At 39.5% G+C, this 16,681-nt stretch overlaps 2 protein-coding genes across 8 annotated transcripts in view; one reads left to right on the top strand and one right to left on the bottom strand.

Moving 5' to 3' along the window:
• CLVS1 (clavesin 1) overlaps positions 1-3,046 on the top strand; it is a 100,982-nt gene extending 97,936 nt beyond the window's left edge. The window contains exon 6 of the mRNA XM_062633310.1: positions 1,810-3,046. Within this exon, the coding sequence (XP_062489294.1) occupies positions 1,810-1,897 (88 nt within the window). The 3' untranslated portion in view covers positions 1,898-3,046. The remainder of the gene's footprint in view (positions 1-1,809) is intronic.
• Positions 3,039-16,681, bottom strand: part of ASPH (aspartate beta-hydroxylase) — a 111,514-nt gene continuing 97,871 nt past the window's right edge. For all 7 annotated transcript variants that reach the window (XM_062633302.1, XM_062633303.1, XM_062633306.1 and 4 more), the window contains 2 exons: positions 12,021-12,154; positions 3,039-7,281 (listed from right to left, as the gene is read on the bottom strand). In XM_062633302.1, the coding sequence (XP_062489286.1) occupies positions 7,131-7,281; positions 12,021-12,154 (285 nt within the window). In that variant the 3' untranslated portion in view covers positions 3,039-7,130. The remainder of the gene's footprint in view (positions 7,282-12,020; positions 12,155-16,681) is intronic.

Raw genomic sequence — 16,681 nt, 5'->3', positions numbered from 1 at the left:
TGAGCAACCTGGTCTAGTGGAAGGGGGCTTGTAAGTATATGATCTTAAGGTCCTTTTCAACCCAAACCATTCCGTGATTCTATGCTGGCAAATGCTACAATGGATCTGCATTGTAGAGCAGTGGATCAGACAGGAACAATACATTGGTGACAAGTATTAACAAGGTATTATTTAATAATAATTTAAACTGGTTGTTCAGAAGAGAAAATAAGGAGGTGTTGATGTTGCAGTTTGTATCCATTCTGTACCAGTTTCAAAGCCACAAGATGTTTTTGCTGCCACATACTAGAAATATGTAAATTGCCATTTTGCCTAATCTCCTGAACCAGCTGCCTTTCTATATTAAAATGCAGTCATAAACATCACACATGTCATGTTACTGTAAAAATACACAGCAAAAACACTTGAGCAAACATTTTCTTTGAAAACTTTGGCATAAAATTTTCCCATTGAGCATCCAGTTTTTGTTATCTCTCTTCAGAGACATTTTTTTAAATGAAATTTTTTTATTATGCTTTAATGAAAGCTCCAGGCATAAGAATAAGAAAAATAATTACACAAGTTATTCACAGTCATGGTATTCATTCCTGATCAAGTGCTGCTGTTACCAAAGGATGCAATTTATTAATGATTCTTATCAAAAGAGAGGTGATATCTAATCTCATGAAATAACGAAGGCTTAAACTGAGGTTACCATAATGAACAACTGGGAACTACAAACAGATCCTATAGGGAATGAGAGCTACCTCTAATTCTAAAAGCTATCCATGAGAAAACGGGCTCTGTAGAAATATATTATCCACTATGCAAATGCAGGCTCTTGGAAATGCTACCCCTGTATTTGAAAAAGTTCCCTTTTTAAATCTTCCAGATACACACAGCAATTTTGTTCTAAAGCTTATTGCCCACTCCAAACTGGGAGGCAGCTCCTAGCCTAAGCCATAGAAAATGGAGGATAACAAAACTCTTTAGCAATAAACTCAACAGTTCCTCCTTCCGCTGCACAATGAGCAAACACTGGAGCACACAGACCTCAGAAAATGAAATAGTCTTGAATTTTCCCACTAGTTTAAACCCGTTAAGCATTTGTCACTACAAGAAATCACCATGCTCCACTTTCTCTAGTGTTTATTCACTTATATGTTGGGTCTGGTTTATATTTTTTCGGCCAGTAACAACAAATAAATAATGCTTCCCATCTTGAAGACAGAAATGAATTTTAAATAGACTACCCCTGAATAAAGCTCTTCAAGGGCATAGGCAGGGAAATGGATAAAGTACAGGACTGGGCACACCAAAAGGTCCTTTGTTGTTGTATTAACATTGGCTTCTTCATTGATCTTGGGTAACTCATAGATGTTTTGCTTCTTAAACCTCTACATCAGTAAAATGTGATTTGTCTACTTTAGGTCTGTAACAAGCATGAGCTGAGACTCACTTCTGCAAGCACTTGTACAGATGACCTTTCTAACAAGCAGTTGCACAAGCAGTTTTGCCTAGGAAGACATTAAGCACCAACAATCTCATGGTATCTCAGAATCAGGCCTTTAAATTGCTAGGCCTGTCCAGCATTATGGATGGTAGCTAAGCATTAAATTATAAGCATTTGAGATCTGCAATGAGTCATATCGCTGTTCATATTTAAAGGACTGTTTCTCAAATTCTGTACGAGTTCCACAGAAAAGAATTAAAAGGCCATTAAGATGAAAATGGACAAAAGCAAAAACCATAAAATGAAGCAAAGGGACTCCAGGAAGGTGAGTGCTTCTGCAGCAGCCTTCGCTAGCATGCATATCTTCTTGCTTTCAGGTCCCAGTCTGTGGTGGAAGCTGGCACGCTGAAACATGAAGACCAGGGAGAAAGCGAGAACACCCAACCGCTGCTGGCTCTGGACTGAGCTCCCATGTGCTCAACATGCACGTATACATCAACAGACTTCCACCATACCAGGAACCCACAGAGCACACAACACACATACTCATGCCCGTGTTTTGCTTGAGAACAAGTCCTTCATGTTTCTTGACAAGTAACAACTGTCACCAGCCATCTGTCTGTGAAGCCAACACTGAACAAAAACTGAGAAGTTTCTATTGACACAGGAGTCTGTCCATAGAAAAAAACCTCTTTCTTTTTTTGACTTACGACATTAAAGCATTGGAAATTATGGGACTGCATTCTCTGTTAAAGAAACCAGGGTGTGTCAGTAGCTTTCCTGAAGACTCCATCAGGGACGGTCAGTTTTACAGAAGCAAAGGTTAAGTGTGTTTTAAAGAGAAACAATTCAAACTTAAACAACTTTGCACTGTAATCATCAGTTTAATCTGGCACAGAGGGCAGAAACAGCAGCATCTACAGAGCACTCAAGTTTTACAGGAAGATTTTGCATTAAGAAAACAAAATAAATCAGTGAGAGCATAATGCCATTCAACATGACACTTTGTGACCACCTCATCCATGCTGCTTACTGGGGGTCACATTTCGACATCTAGCAAAAATTACTCTTAACTTTCAAAGCCCGTATGAAACTGTTGGCTAAGTGGAATGAGCAGTGTGGGCAGCAGATGCACACAATATGAAATGCAATTATTTAATTTAATGATGTGTTTTTCCACAGGCAACTCGGGAGCCTATTAGAGAAGTGTGTGTGTGCACATGTGTGCGTATGCGGAAGGGGGCTGCTAGGGAGACCCATTGGACGCATTCAGCAGTGATTAATGGTTCAATCCAGATTGTTTCATTTAGGTCATAACAGCAAATATAAGCTCGGCAGAACCATTTACCCCCTTCCCTCATGCAGTGTAGTGAAAGGTGTAGCCAGAAGGGTATGCTTATTGCAGATGTGGGCCATTATTAAAATGAAAAAGGAAAACTTTGAATTTATTATTCAGTACAAGCTTCTGCCAGAAGGAAATGTGGACGAATAGAAGAACTGAAATGCCAAAGATCAGTTTGTTATTTCTCTGTTTGCTCTAGCTGCAAAGAGAGCCCCATCTCTTCATTGAAATGGAAACCAGATTAAAGAAATAAAAGAAAAATCGTTATCAAATTGTATGTGCAGTGACTTTATTTCCTAAAACAGTTACGACCACTGTACACACCTTTAGCCTTCAATTAAATTGCCATACTTTGACAATTTACTAGAACAAGCAGTTGACAACAACATATCGAAGGTAGCAGTGTAAACCATATATATCAATGAGATGATAATGGGCACAAGAGTTTTTAATGTGCCTCTGGAACATCCACTGAATTCCTAAGTGATATACTGAAGTGATCATATAGTTCAACTGGACACGGTCAACCCTAAGAGATGGACTAACAAAATACTGCCTTTATCTACAACATTTCATGTCTGTACAGGGCAGAAAGGGCATCCTGCCAGATCCTATCAACACATCTGGGGTTTACCCTCTAGTATTTGTACTGGATAGCCTCATCCAGGCTAACCCTTCTTCTGCAGCAGCATGTCATTGATACAAAGCCTGGCCTCCACAGTAGACAGCGAACCTATAAGGCAGTGAATGGTCCCAGTAAGGCAACACAGGAGTCAGAAAAAAGCAGCAGAGGCTTGCGGGAACATTAAACAAATAAGACAACTGAGCCCATTTATCTTTGGGATTTCTTCCATTTACCCTCCCCTGACATTACCACCCATTACAGAAAACTAGATGTCAACTCCTGATAAAAGGACACAGTTCTGCCTCCCTTGGCTCATGAATTCTCACAAGCATTTGGATTTGTCATAGAGAACTTGCCTAAAGCAGGAAGTAAAAAAACAAACAGACAATAAAAGGTAGGCACTGACTGCTATACTGCAGCATTAATGGAAACACTTTGGGTTACAAGTTTTTCTCTGTTAATACACTCACCACTGAATCTTTGTAATGACCTGTTACAATCATTGTTCGTTCATGTGGGATTTGTTCTGCCCAGGAAGTGCAAATACCACTGAAATCTTGTCCTTGAGGATTAAACCTTGCAGAGGATTATTTATTTTCTTTAGCTGTGACATGAATACATACATATGATGCCTTGTATGTAACTGTATGATGCCTGTATTTAACTGTAGGATCTTGTACAGACTGTGCTTGCAAGCAAGGTAACTACAGGCAGGGAGGAATCTAGCTCCCATCATTGTAATGAGTATGTACTGCTTTTAAAGAAGAGACTATATTGCCCTTTTCTGGCATTTCCCTCTGCAAATAAATCTAAAGGAAAAAAATATTTAAATTGCAATGGTTCTCCATTTTAAAAAACATTTCTATTCACTTCTTCCATTGGTATTTCCAATGTTCAAAAGCTTTTTCAAGATGAAATATTATTTGGCAAACAGGAATACTTAAATAATATATGACTTATTCAGGGCATGATTTCTGTAGTTTGCTGTATTGTCCTCCATATATATCGCTAATCCTGTAACTGTAGCTAACAAACAAACAGATATGCTCTCAGCTCCTTAACAGGGAAGCATTGAGTAGATTCACGTCAGTGTTGCAGGAGCTATTCATAATATATTCTGTTATATTCAAGGCACTTATGATTTTAAGTGGCCAATATATCACTACACAATTTAATAAACAGTGCTACTTCAGCACACACACATCTCGGGTAGATTACTTTTATATTTGCCAATTTTATCTTTTCGCCATTTGCAATAGGAAAAGATAAAGTATAACCCTTCAAAGGAACAACGAAACAATGTGAAGGATGGCATGAGTTTTCATAAAGAAAGTCCCAAAGCTTTTACCACTCATTTAGTATTTCCTCTGAGCTATAGAAACTAAAATGCAACATTAAGAAAAATGTTCCTAAACCACAAATTTTGATTTAAACAGTTCTTGATTCCCTCTTTACAAACTATGTCTTTATTATAGAGAATTACAAAATACTTTATAATTTGTATTGCTTGATCACCTTACAAAGATACACCCTGTGACTATACAACCACGAGGAGATTTAATTACTTATGATCTTTTTACTACTTTACCCCCCACAATAACAAGCACCTTGTTCCCAGTTTAGCACTTGACTCTCCTAAAGCTCTGCAAAATATCTCCAAATATTTTATGTTTTCATTATGATTAAATGATAACTGTTACTTTCTTGTATATTGTGCATAGTCTCAGAGTTATTTTTGACACAGACAACTTGTTAAAGTTTAATTATCACAGCTGTCTAAAACTGACTTAGACCAGAGAGGATTTTTCAGTTTAATATTCAAAAAGGAAATTAAAGTGCACACCTCCAGAAACCGGTTACACTAATTTATGGTGCAATCATCATGTGTTACATCACATTACAAGATTTAATTACCTAGCAAAATACAAAATCTGAAAAGCATTCGCTTTATGGCAACGCAAAGCTCTTATCTGTATTTTGCTCCCTCAAAGGTAGCATTCTGGTCCATGATACTTAGGTACCGTGATGTAGTCTCGGTAGTACAAAACCACTGAGCATTTACAAATACGATGACTGTTCAGTGTCTTTTGGGCAGCAAAGCTGAAGCTGTGGAGACTACGTAACCTCAGTGTCTCCTTCCTTAGTGTTTGTCTCTCAAAACCCTCAGTAATGTTGCCACTGCTCATGACAAGCTCTGAGCATCCTAGCACACCTATCCACACCCAGCTAGTTTTGTGGGAGAGTAGGTAACAGCCAGTCATAAGCATCAACTGTGCAACCTCAGGTCTCTCTTTCCTGTTAGTGTTCTTAGAAATCAATAGTGCAGGGTGCTGCACCCTCCATCTCCCATTTAAATAGTACAGATCCCCCCAAAACCAGCTAACTGCTTAAATATCCAAACAGTTTTCTTTCTTGAAAACAGGCTTTTTTACCATAGCATAAATTCTGTATGGCAAGTATAGAACATACAGTGAACAGTACTGGGATAAGACTACTTCAGCAGTATGTCATACACTTCAAGACAAGGAGAACACCATTAGGTCATTTAAAGGATCTTTCTAGCACACTGTACGATGCTGGCAGCAGAAGTTAATAAAAGTTAATAACCTGAAGCTCTTTGTCTGCTCTGCATTCTGGCAGAAAAGCAAGCCAGACCTTGTCCTTCTGCCCAAAGCACAGGAAGTTCTTCAGCTATATTTTTTTTCTGCTGAATGAACACCTAAGGACAGCCTAGAAGGATCCCCTGGAAGGAGGCATCCCAGACCCTTGCTGGGTAGAAAACAGATATCATAACACAAACTTTTCTAATGAGAGGAGAAACAGCAGTTCACCACATAAGCCTAAGAAGTTTAAGGTCTGAACCTACGGATGTCACATTTGCTTGTTATCTTCCAAAGTCACATTATCAAACTGAAGGTTGCTGATAAATAAGAGAACGATTTTGTTTTAGAAAAACAAATCCTCACTAAGCAGCTGGTTATGCAAGTTTCAGTTTGCATTTTCAGGAAGGCAAGAGAAGGCTACACAGGACAAACATTAAATCTGATCATATGTAGTGTTTTCCTTCTGCTAATAGCTAGAGATGCACTTACATATATGTTGTTCATTTTAAAAAATAGTGGTTGAGTAAAGATTTGCTCATAATTATGCTAGAAAAATACAGTCATTATTTAGAAAAAAATACAAACACATATAACCCATTCACATCTACAGTTGATAACATAGGGTCATGCTCTAGGCCTAAAGCAGCTAACGTTAAAATTGCATACTGATTTTCAAAGTTGGTTGTGTGCATATGTTTGGAAACATTTTACATGTTGCTTCCCAGAGAAAAGCCTGGGAAATATTTCCCAGATAGAGAACTGCAAATATTGTGCCTGAACATGGTTGGGCAAATAACTGACTAGTTTAGCATGCATAATACAGGCATGGCAAAAAACATCTGCACATTCCTTAATTTGAAAATCCAGACCTATTGTTCTTTGGCTGACAAGATTCCTATTTTCAAACTTCCATCAGTGCTGTACCAGTATGAAACAAAACATGGCTTTTTTTTTTTCCTTTTTTTAAAAAAAATCAAGTCCTTCATGACTGCAGGATGTAGTCCTTATCTCTGCTAACCCTTACAATACTTGTATTCTTTGTATGCTGGATAAATTAATCCTATTTGCATAGGACAACCTCTCCGAGGGGGTTAAAGCTCCTCTGCTCCGCACATCAGAAGGAGCCCCTTAAATAGCAGGAAGGGTGCGTCTCTGTTGTGCTGTTAACTCAGGGTGCCACACATCCACAATGAATATCAAGCGATAATCTTCAGCATCCTGCCATACTTCATGTTCAAAAGAGTCATCAAAAATAAGAACTTTCCCTTCTTCCCAGGATCTGCAACACAAAAAAGAACATGATTTGGTGTAGTATTGGAAGTGCTATAGAGCAGACAAGCTATATATCAGCTCTGAGGATGCTCTTTCACATACCAGAATGATTTATACAGTACATATTGCACAGTCAGGACTTTACTACCTAATATAGAGACTGAAGTATCAGGGTTTTAATTAAAAGAAACTACAGAAAGATCAGTCTAATGGACCTTCTTATTACTGAGGGATTGTTTCCCCTCACTCTGCCCACATACACATTCAGACATTACAATATTTGTTATTTACATACTTTTAATGAGTTGAGTCCAATAAGCAGGAAGCAAGTATTAATAACTAGTGTAGTAATCAACTTTTCTCCTTTTCTAATCAGATACATACATAATGAGCGATGGAAACAGAGGGAATGACCAGTAATCTGATTTTATGGTTCAAAAACAAATTACATTGAATCAATCTGCTTTTTCTGAAAATCAAAGCAAGAGAATCAGGCCCTGATCACGCTTAATATTTCAGAGATTTTAACAGTCTTGTCCCATAAATCCGTTCAAAGCACTGAGCCTAAAGATTTTTCTTCAGAGGAAGGTTGCCATGCCATGGTGTACACTGGGTTAACTACACTGTCAAAACTAAACTGGAAGGATGAGACCACGTAACTTAGCAAGCCCCTCTGCTTGCTAAGTGTTTAGCAGAGCAGATCACTGAAAAGATGTAAATACCCTGGGTGATTGTTCACTACAGCATGGAAGAGATAAGTTTTAACAGTGATACTTTTCCAAGATCTGTATCTTTGTTAGGCAAGAAAAGGAATACACATAATTTATTCAACATGGCTCAGTTTTGAGCACCTCCATCTTCTGATAAATAACAAAATTACCAGCTTTAACAGAAATGGCAAGAGGCAGTTTAGAAGGGAGATATCAATTATTGGAAGAATCAGTGTTTCTGTCAATTTTACTTACTATAAGCATAGAACCACAGAATAATCTAGGTCAGAAGAAACCTTGGCAAGCCATGTGGTCCAAGCCTCTGCTCGGAGCAAGACTCACTGCAAAGTTAGATCCAACTTTGAAGTTAGATGAGATTTCTCAGGTTCTTGACTAGTAGATTTCTGAATATCTTCAACCACAGACATTCCACCATCTCTTTCTGTGTGTCACGAATCCCATTGTAAAAATTTCCTTTTATCTAGATGGATTTTTCTTCACTGTCACTTGTGTCCATTACCTTTGATGCTATAACTGGACACCTCAGAGAAGCCTGGTTCTGTCTTCTGCACAGTCACTCACTAGTAGCTGAAGACAGTAACTAGGCTCCTCGTTAGCTTTCTCTTTTACAGACTCCAAACCAGCTTTTTGAGATTCTCCTCATGTGTCACATATTCCAGTCTTCTAAATATCTTTTTCCAGCCTCCACTGGAGGCCCTCTAGTTTATCAATGACTTTTTTTTTTTGTACTGAAGAGCCCCATACTGGAAACAACACTTCAGAGGCAGCATCTTCAGTGCAAAAGAAAGGGAAAACAATTGCTCCCCTCAAACTGCTTCCTGTCCACAGCTAGCCTTCGTCAAGACAGGAGCACATTAGGACCCATGTGCAATTTGTCCCCTAGAATCCTCAAGTCCTTTGCTGCAAAGCTGCTTCCTACGCAACCATCGCCCAGTCTGTACTGTTGCAAGGTGTTGATCTGTTGTTATCAGTTGCAGGGCTTTGCATTTGCCTCTGTTGAATTTCACGAAGTTTCAGCTGGCACGCTTCTCCAGCCTGCTGAGATCTGGATTCATAGTTTTGAAAAGAAGTTTAGTGTCTGATTAAATGTATTCCTGACACTGCAAAAAACAAGCAACTCATCAGTGACCACTAGTGATAATGCCACAACATGTGAAAAAGTCACTGTGCTAGTCATTTGTCACTGCCCCTCAGATCTCAACCTTACCCACAGCATTTAGACACTGCAGCTCATTGTGTAACATGGTTTGTCTATTGTAGAGTCAGGCAGTGGTATGAGCAAAGCAAATTTATTTTGCATTGCAGCAGGACAAAAGCACACCTCTCATTATCCCCCCAGTTGAGACTGATGAAGCTTCTCTACAATGACTACATAATCAAGTTTTTTAACAGGACTCCTTAGGAGGTGAAGCAGTACAAGAAGACGGATGCTCTTAAAGGGAATTAAGAACTATGAAACAAAAGTCTTGCCATCAAACATGGAAACGCATTGCTTAACTTATTCAACAGTGTTCACACACAGAGAAAACAATTTTCTTTTTCAAAAACAGGGTGCAAATGAAATTTAGTATCCCAAGTAATCTAGTATTTGAATTCCACAAAAGCAAAAATTAACATCAAAATTTATAGGGTTGTGCTGTAATGTTCTGAAGAGAAGTAGAAACAGAAATTGGATCAACTGAAATGATCATCTAAACATATTTTAAGCAAGAGTACATAAACCATAAAGCATAATATAGTAAAAAATTCACACGGGCTTGCACATAGACATTAGCCTTGAAGGCTCAGATAATGAGCCTTTTGCAGGCTTCAGCTATAATGATATTATTTTTCTGCTACCATATCAATTACCTGATAACAAAAACATTTTATGCCTTATAGACTCTGAGTCTCTGCTACTGCACTAAGTTACACTGGTATTGTTCAACTCAATGGGAATCAACCACTTTCAATGCTGTAATGCATTAAGAAAATCAAGTTGACTTTGGGTTTTTTTTGGGAGGTGTGGGGAGGTTTTTTTGTGGTTTCGTTGGTATTTTGTGGGTATTTTGTATTGACAGCTTTTTTACTTTTGATGGGGGTTGCTGGGCTTTGGTTTTTTTTTGTTTGGTTTGGGTTTGGTTTGTTTGTTTTTTTTTGCTGTGTTTCGGCTTCAGTCTGAGAACAGTGCTGATAACACACCAATGTTTTTAGTTGTTAGTAATGCTTACCCTGATCAAGGACTTTTCAGTCTCTCATGCTCTGCCAGTGAGGACAGGCACAAGAAGTCGGGAGGGAGCAGAGACAGGACACCTAACCCAAACTAACCAAAGGGGTATTCCATACCACAGCACGTCATGCCCAGTTTATCACTTGTGCTTATGGGCGGCAAAGGGAGAGTGAGGGAACAGCTGCATAGTTCTGAGTTACTGGCTGGGCTTAAACCATGACACCCCTTTTGAATAGATTACAAACCCCACCATTAGCATGCAAATAAATATTTTCTAGAAGCCTTCATGGTGTGAGAAACACTTCACAGTGGGACCACAGGGATGATATTCTTCTGGCCTAGTGTTAAGCCACTTTCGGAGTAGTTTCTATATCACCTGCAGGGCTCTAGTGTGACCTGTTAAGGTGAGATCTTGGACTGCCTTCTGCATAAGGCTGTAATTCTGCACTTTCATTTTAAAACACGATTACCTTTTCTGACAGACATGTTTGATTTTGAGTACTAGATATTATTTACCTCCATTTTTGTGCATTTTACCCTATGCTTTACAGTGCTGGGACTTCAAAATGGCCCAACAACCTAAAATTACTACAGCTGTACTGAATAACAGTGAGGTATACAGCTCCTAGCAGCTGCAGAAAGACTCTTCTGCAGGTGAAGGAGTAGAATGCAGTACTAGACAGAGCTGAGTTGCCTATCCATCAAACTATGAGTAGTATTGTAATGCTGCCCCTCTAAACACCCGCACTGGACGACACAAAGGTAACCAAGCACAAAATTCTCATTGTTTCTGTGTTCTCATACACACAGCAGTGGAACAGAAGGCCAGAAAAGGCATGACCTACTATAAGCTTCATATTTGAACCAGCACTCCTATTTGAAGCCACTGGTTTACCATGGCTCTGAACCACCAGGAGAGGAATGAACAAAAAATGCCTAAGGTAGGATTTCCTCCTGGCACCACTCTTTTCCACAGTACTTCACTTTCAGTGCTTTCAGGGAAAATCCTGCGTTTGATTCTGAATGTATAGCTCTTGCCAAAAGCAGCTAAAGTTAACACATTACAGCACAGGCTTGAAAGTTTTATCCTTTCTTACATCTCCTCATATTTCCCAGGGGAGCATATAGCCTGATTGTAAATGTATAAGCTGTTGAAGCTTATTTTGGTTTTTGTGCCAAGCAAACAGAGACAGAACTGGCCTTCAAGTCAACACAACTTTTCCCTAAGAGGTAAGAATTCTTACTTGAAATGCACTTTAAAGAAATTTGCTACCTCTGTAAGTAATTGGGCCAAAAACTGTATAGATGTCTTCAGACTGAAATCAACTTCAACTGAAATATTTTTAACCAAATTAAAACAAATAATACCAGCTAAGAAGGAGGCTTCTGCCAAAAATACAAGAGTATTCCATCATGGTGGTGAGAACGGAGGTACATACAACGAAATCTAAGCCCCCCCAAATCAAAACAAAGAGGAACTCTGCTGACACTCTATTAGACTGGCATTGGCACTGTAAAAGCAAACATAGAGAATCTGTGGACTAAACCCACTGTTATTTCCATGCCATAGCAAAGAGGAGCAGCTTCGTCTCTGAAGATTCTTCTGGCGTTGAAGTTTGAGTACTGATATTTATATGCTTGTACCAAGAGTTAGTGTGCAAGTTTCTGGTTTAGGGAAATACATTACACCTCCTGAACAGTAAAATATCCCCTACTTTTTTTTTTTTTTTTTAATTACATGCAATCCCATCCCTTTTTTAGCCTTGAGAGAGGTAGAAAGAAGGAACCCCAAACATCCAACCATACCTGTTCTCTTGGGCACACCGAATCCTGCAGCCTTCCTTAGGTATCACCAAGCCCAAATGCATCCTTAGCCGACAATTGGTGGGCCCTGTGTGGGGCCAGACATGAGTCCCTGGGTGCATGATAGAATATTTGATCTGCAAGAAGAGAAAGGCAGGCCTTCAACACGTTCAGCTTCACAGCCATACTGCTAGAAGTTCAGGACTTCATTGCATCTCATCCTTGATGATGGGCCAAAAGTGCAATGTCATCTTTTGTTATGGTCTTAGCAGCAACTGCTCATTCTCATATTCTAATCATGTTCAATACTATAGAAAACATGTCTTGTGGAGTGTTTTTGCATCCAGGTGTGTGTGCGAAAGTCCTTATTTTTCATTTTGCTTAAAATAAACAGTATTCATATTTCAATCTGAAATAATTATCTTCTATCTACAATCAGAAGAATTTTGTGGGTTTTTGTTTGTTTGTTTGTTTGTTTGTTTGTTTTTACTATGGAAAGAGTTACAGCCACTTTTGTTGTTTAAAAGGATGGACTACAGGAGAAAAGGCCTGTCTTAGCCAGACTGGCCAGTCCTTCTCAGGTGACAAAAGTGATGTGAAGGTGACTGTAAGCCTTGTCTGGAGGCACCCTGAGATGACGGAATTCAGGATCTTGAGACAAGGTAGAAAGGCAAAAACAGGATTACCACCCGCAGCTTCTGAAGAGCAGACTTGGACTTATTCAGTGATCTGCTGGGAAAAATCCCATGAAATACAGTGCTGGAGAAAAAAAGGGTCTAGGACAGCTGGTTCATATTAAGTATTTATATTAAGTATTCATATTAAGTATTTATATTAAGTATTTATTTTAACTATTTATATTAAGTATTTATTTTAAGTATCTTGAGCTTTGTCCAAGCTCAAGAATGGTTCATTCCCATGTGCAGGAGTCATAGGAACTCAGACAAAGTTGAAGCACAAAAAGGAAGCATACAAGAGGTGGAAGCAGGGTCAGGTCACCCAGGAAGACTGTAGAAACATTCTCTGAGCATGCAGGGATGACATTAGGTAAGTCAAAGCTCTCCTGATGTTGAATCTGGAGATGGAAGTGAAGGGCAACACATGTTCTACAAATACATCAGGAGATCTGATGATAAAGGACATGGGAAAGGCTAAGGCACTACATGCCTTCTTTGTCTCAGTCTTTACTAGCATGACTGACTTCCAGGAATTCCAGGTAACAGACCAGTGGAAAAGACTGGAGCAAAGACGGCTTAACTTCTGTGAAGAAAGATCAGGTTAGGGCACGTTTAAACAAACTCAAACTGGTCCATGGGTCCTGATGGGATCCACACTTGAGTGCTGAGGGAGTTGGACAATGTTGTGAATCCACACTCAATCATCTTTGAAAAGTCACTGAAACCAGCAGACGTTCCTGAGGACTGGTAGAGAATAATGTTGTTCCTATCTTCAAGAAGGTCAAAGAGGAGGATCTGGGGAACTACAGGCTAGTCAGCCACATCTCAATCCCTGGGATAGTGATGGAGCAAACAATCTTGGAAACCATTTCCAAACACATAAAGGAAAAGAATTTGACTGGGAGTAGTCAGCATGGATTTATGAAGGGGAAATTGTACTTTACTAGCTTGGTGGATGAGGAGAGATTGGTGGATATTTTTTATCTCATCTTTAGTAAGCCTTTCAACAGCCTGCCATGAACATCCTTATTGACAAACCGATGAAATAGAAACTTGATAAGGTGACAATGAAGTGTATTGAAAACTATCAGTTAAGCCAGGCTCAAAGAGTTGTGAACAGATGCAAAGTCCAGCTGGAGGCCACCCATCAGAGGTATACTTCAGGGCTCAGTGCTGGGTACAACACTGTTTCATTGCTTCACAAATGACTCAGATGATGGGACAGAGTGCATTCCCTTCAGCAAGTTTCCAGATGATAGAAAATTGGAGAGGAATGGCTGATAGACACTAATGTTTTTCCTGCTGCCATTCATATGGAACTTGTCAGGCTGGAGAAAGGAGTGAACAGGAATCTTATGATGATCAACAAAAACAAAGGTAAAGTTCAGCACTGGGGAGGAATAACCTCATGTACCAGTACAAGCTGGTGCACAAGTGTCTGGAAAGCAACTTCCCAGAAACAGACTGTGGGGTCATCATAGACAACAATCTGAACATGAGCCAGAAATATGCCCTTGCAGCAAGCTGACCAACAGCCACCAGGGCTGCAGTAAGGAGACCTTTGGAGAGCAGTCAGCAGAAGTAGGTTATCCTTCCCCTCTACTCAGACGTGGTGAGATTTATTGAGTGCTAAATCCAGTTCTATGCTACTTACTATGAGACAGCCATGGACATACCAAGGCAAGTCTAGTTAAAGGCTATAAAGACGATCAAGGGATTGAAGCATCTGACATACAAGGGGAAGCAGAGAGAGCTGGGACTACTCAGCCTGGAGAACAGAAAGCACAAAGGGGGGGATCTTATCTATGCATATAAATACCTGATGGGAGGAGTGAAGATTACGGAAGCAGGCTCCTTTCAGTGGTACCCAGTGACAGGCAAAGAGGCAATGGACAGATATTGAAAAACAGAAAACTCCATTTAAACATTAAAAACAATTTTTTTTTCTGTGCACTGGAACAGGTTGCCCAGAGAGGCTGTAGAGTCTCTATCCTCGGAGGCATTCAAAACGTGACTGGACACAGTCCTAAGTAACCTGCTCTAGTTCATCAAGCTTTGAGCAAGCGGTTGGACTAGGCAATCTCCAGACATCCCTTTTCATTCCTTCTTTTTGAAATTCTACAACAACTGGATCAGGAGGAAGTGTGAATAACGCACACAGAGGCGAGAAGCATCTTTTCAACTGAGAAATCTGCACATCTGGCTGGGACAGGGTAACGCTGATAAATCTTCGGGTTTAAGGTGTTACTTGCTCTCCAGCTGTGACAAAATCAGTAGAAGACAGTGTGTGCTTAATGCCTTAGCTGTTATTTCAGTTTACCTGAACCTGATTTCAGCTTTGCTACACTGAGGTGCATTAACTCGATTGCCCTGTCAGACCCAGATGCAATGCAAATAACTGGCTAGGCAGGATAGTTACTAATATCCCAGAAAACCAATTTTTTTTTAATGCTAATATACCAGCACTGCGGAATGATTACCGTCATGTATTTTATCTGTCCACACAGATCAGCTTGGATATGCCCATGAATTAAATGTATGCACTGTCCTCAAGTACTATATATAAATAGTCCTATTTATAGGACTACTTGCCAGTCTACCAACAGATTACACTATGGTTGTAATTTAAAACTCTAAAGAGATAAGAAACACCCAGAATTAAAACTCCCTGTGCTACTTTTATTTTACTGTTATTTTTAAGAATGACATGTTTTAATAATATGATCACTTGTTATTGTTCTACACAGTCCTCAGCAGCACTAAGCAGGTGATTATTTTACATTTTGTTAACCTTTGTCAGTACATGACATGCCCAAAGCATCCCAATAGTCAACCCACCAGACAACTCCCAATTTCCTGATTTGTTCCCATTGTTTCTGTATGTGAGTACAGACTAGGTGATATTTTAAACTTAATTTACCAGTAAGAATCTGAGGCATGGATACCATAAGATCAAAATTGTCCTACTCATCCCCCAATAGTGTATGAACTCAAGACTTCTAGAGCACCATTTTGCATATTATCTTACATTTTATATGTTCAAAACACATGACTACAGCTATAACTGCAAGTACACAATGACTCTGAAAATCAAATCCCGGTGATAGCATGTGGGGTGCTAAAAGATGATGAACAAAATAGTAGCTCTCAGAGAGACTTTGCTCCCCCGGATAGGTCAATTTTGGCTATGGATGCCACAGAAAGCAGTTTTCCTGCTGTCAACCACACCGTGTGAGGACCTCTTTCATCAGTTATATTCACTATAATCAGACTTTGCAACAAATCAATGAAACAATAGCCTTGTTCATTCCCACAACAGCTGCCATCTAGGGCTCTTCTGCACATCAAAGGTACTCGTCTGGTGAACACTTACTCCCAAGGCTCTGAACTAGGATTACGCTAGCACTGTGTATTCCAACTTTTGCATCCTTAATTTTGCAACGTGATGGTTGTTCTCGTGTAGTTATTACATATAAAATATAGCAATTTGGAAAAAAATTATGAAAAATTCTGTCCTACAGATTCATGTATCCGTGCTGGGCCATTCATTCAACCACGTATGTATTAATCCATACCATATAAGTCTTACCGCATGATTTAACAAGGTTAATTTGTAGCCAAGTAGACCAGGCACTAGGGTCGGTACCCAAGGCCACAGCTCATGGGTGTGAAATTTCTTTACCTTTAGGAAAGAAGCATGTGACAGCAGTACTCTTGTTTGGCTTCCATGAGGCGATTCTCCTGTCTAATGCAACAAGGCTGGAGTAGACAGTGAGAATCTGGCTCACTGAAAGAGTCTTGTAAAGTTAGGTTCAGATCAGAAAAAAAAAGAATTAAGGTTAGAAAGGACCTAATCCAACCTCCACTCAAAGCAGGATTAGCCATGAGCCAGATCAGGTCACGTAGGGCTGGGGTTTAGTGAATCATTACTAATTGGTTGACCCACGGCAAATAACTACTTAACAACCATGAGCTCTCAAGAGCTAC

The sequence above is a fragment of the Pezoporus occidentalis genome, unplaced genomic scaffold (genome assembly GCF_034315485.1).
Source record: "Pezoporus occidentalis ecotype Australia unplaced genomic scaffold, CSIRO_AGI_Poc_V1 ctg4, whole genome shotgun sequence".
Taxonomy (NCBI): Eukaryota; Metazoa; Chordata; class Aves; order Psittaciformes; family Psittacidae; genus Pezoporus; species Pezoporus occidentalis.
This window is presented reverse-complemented; position numbering and strand designations above follow the sequence as displayed.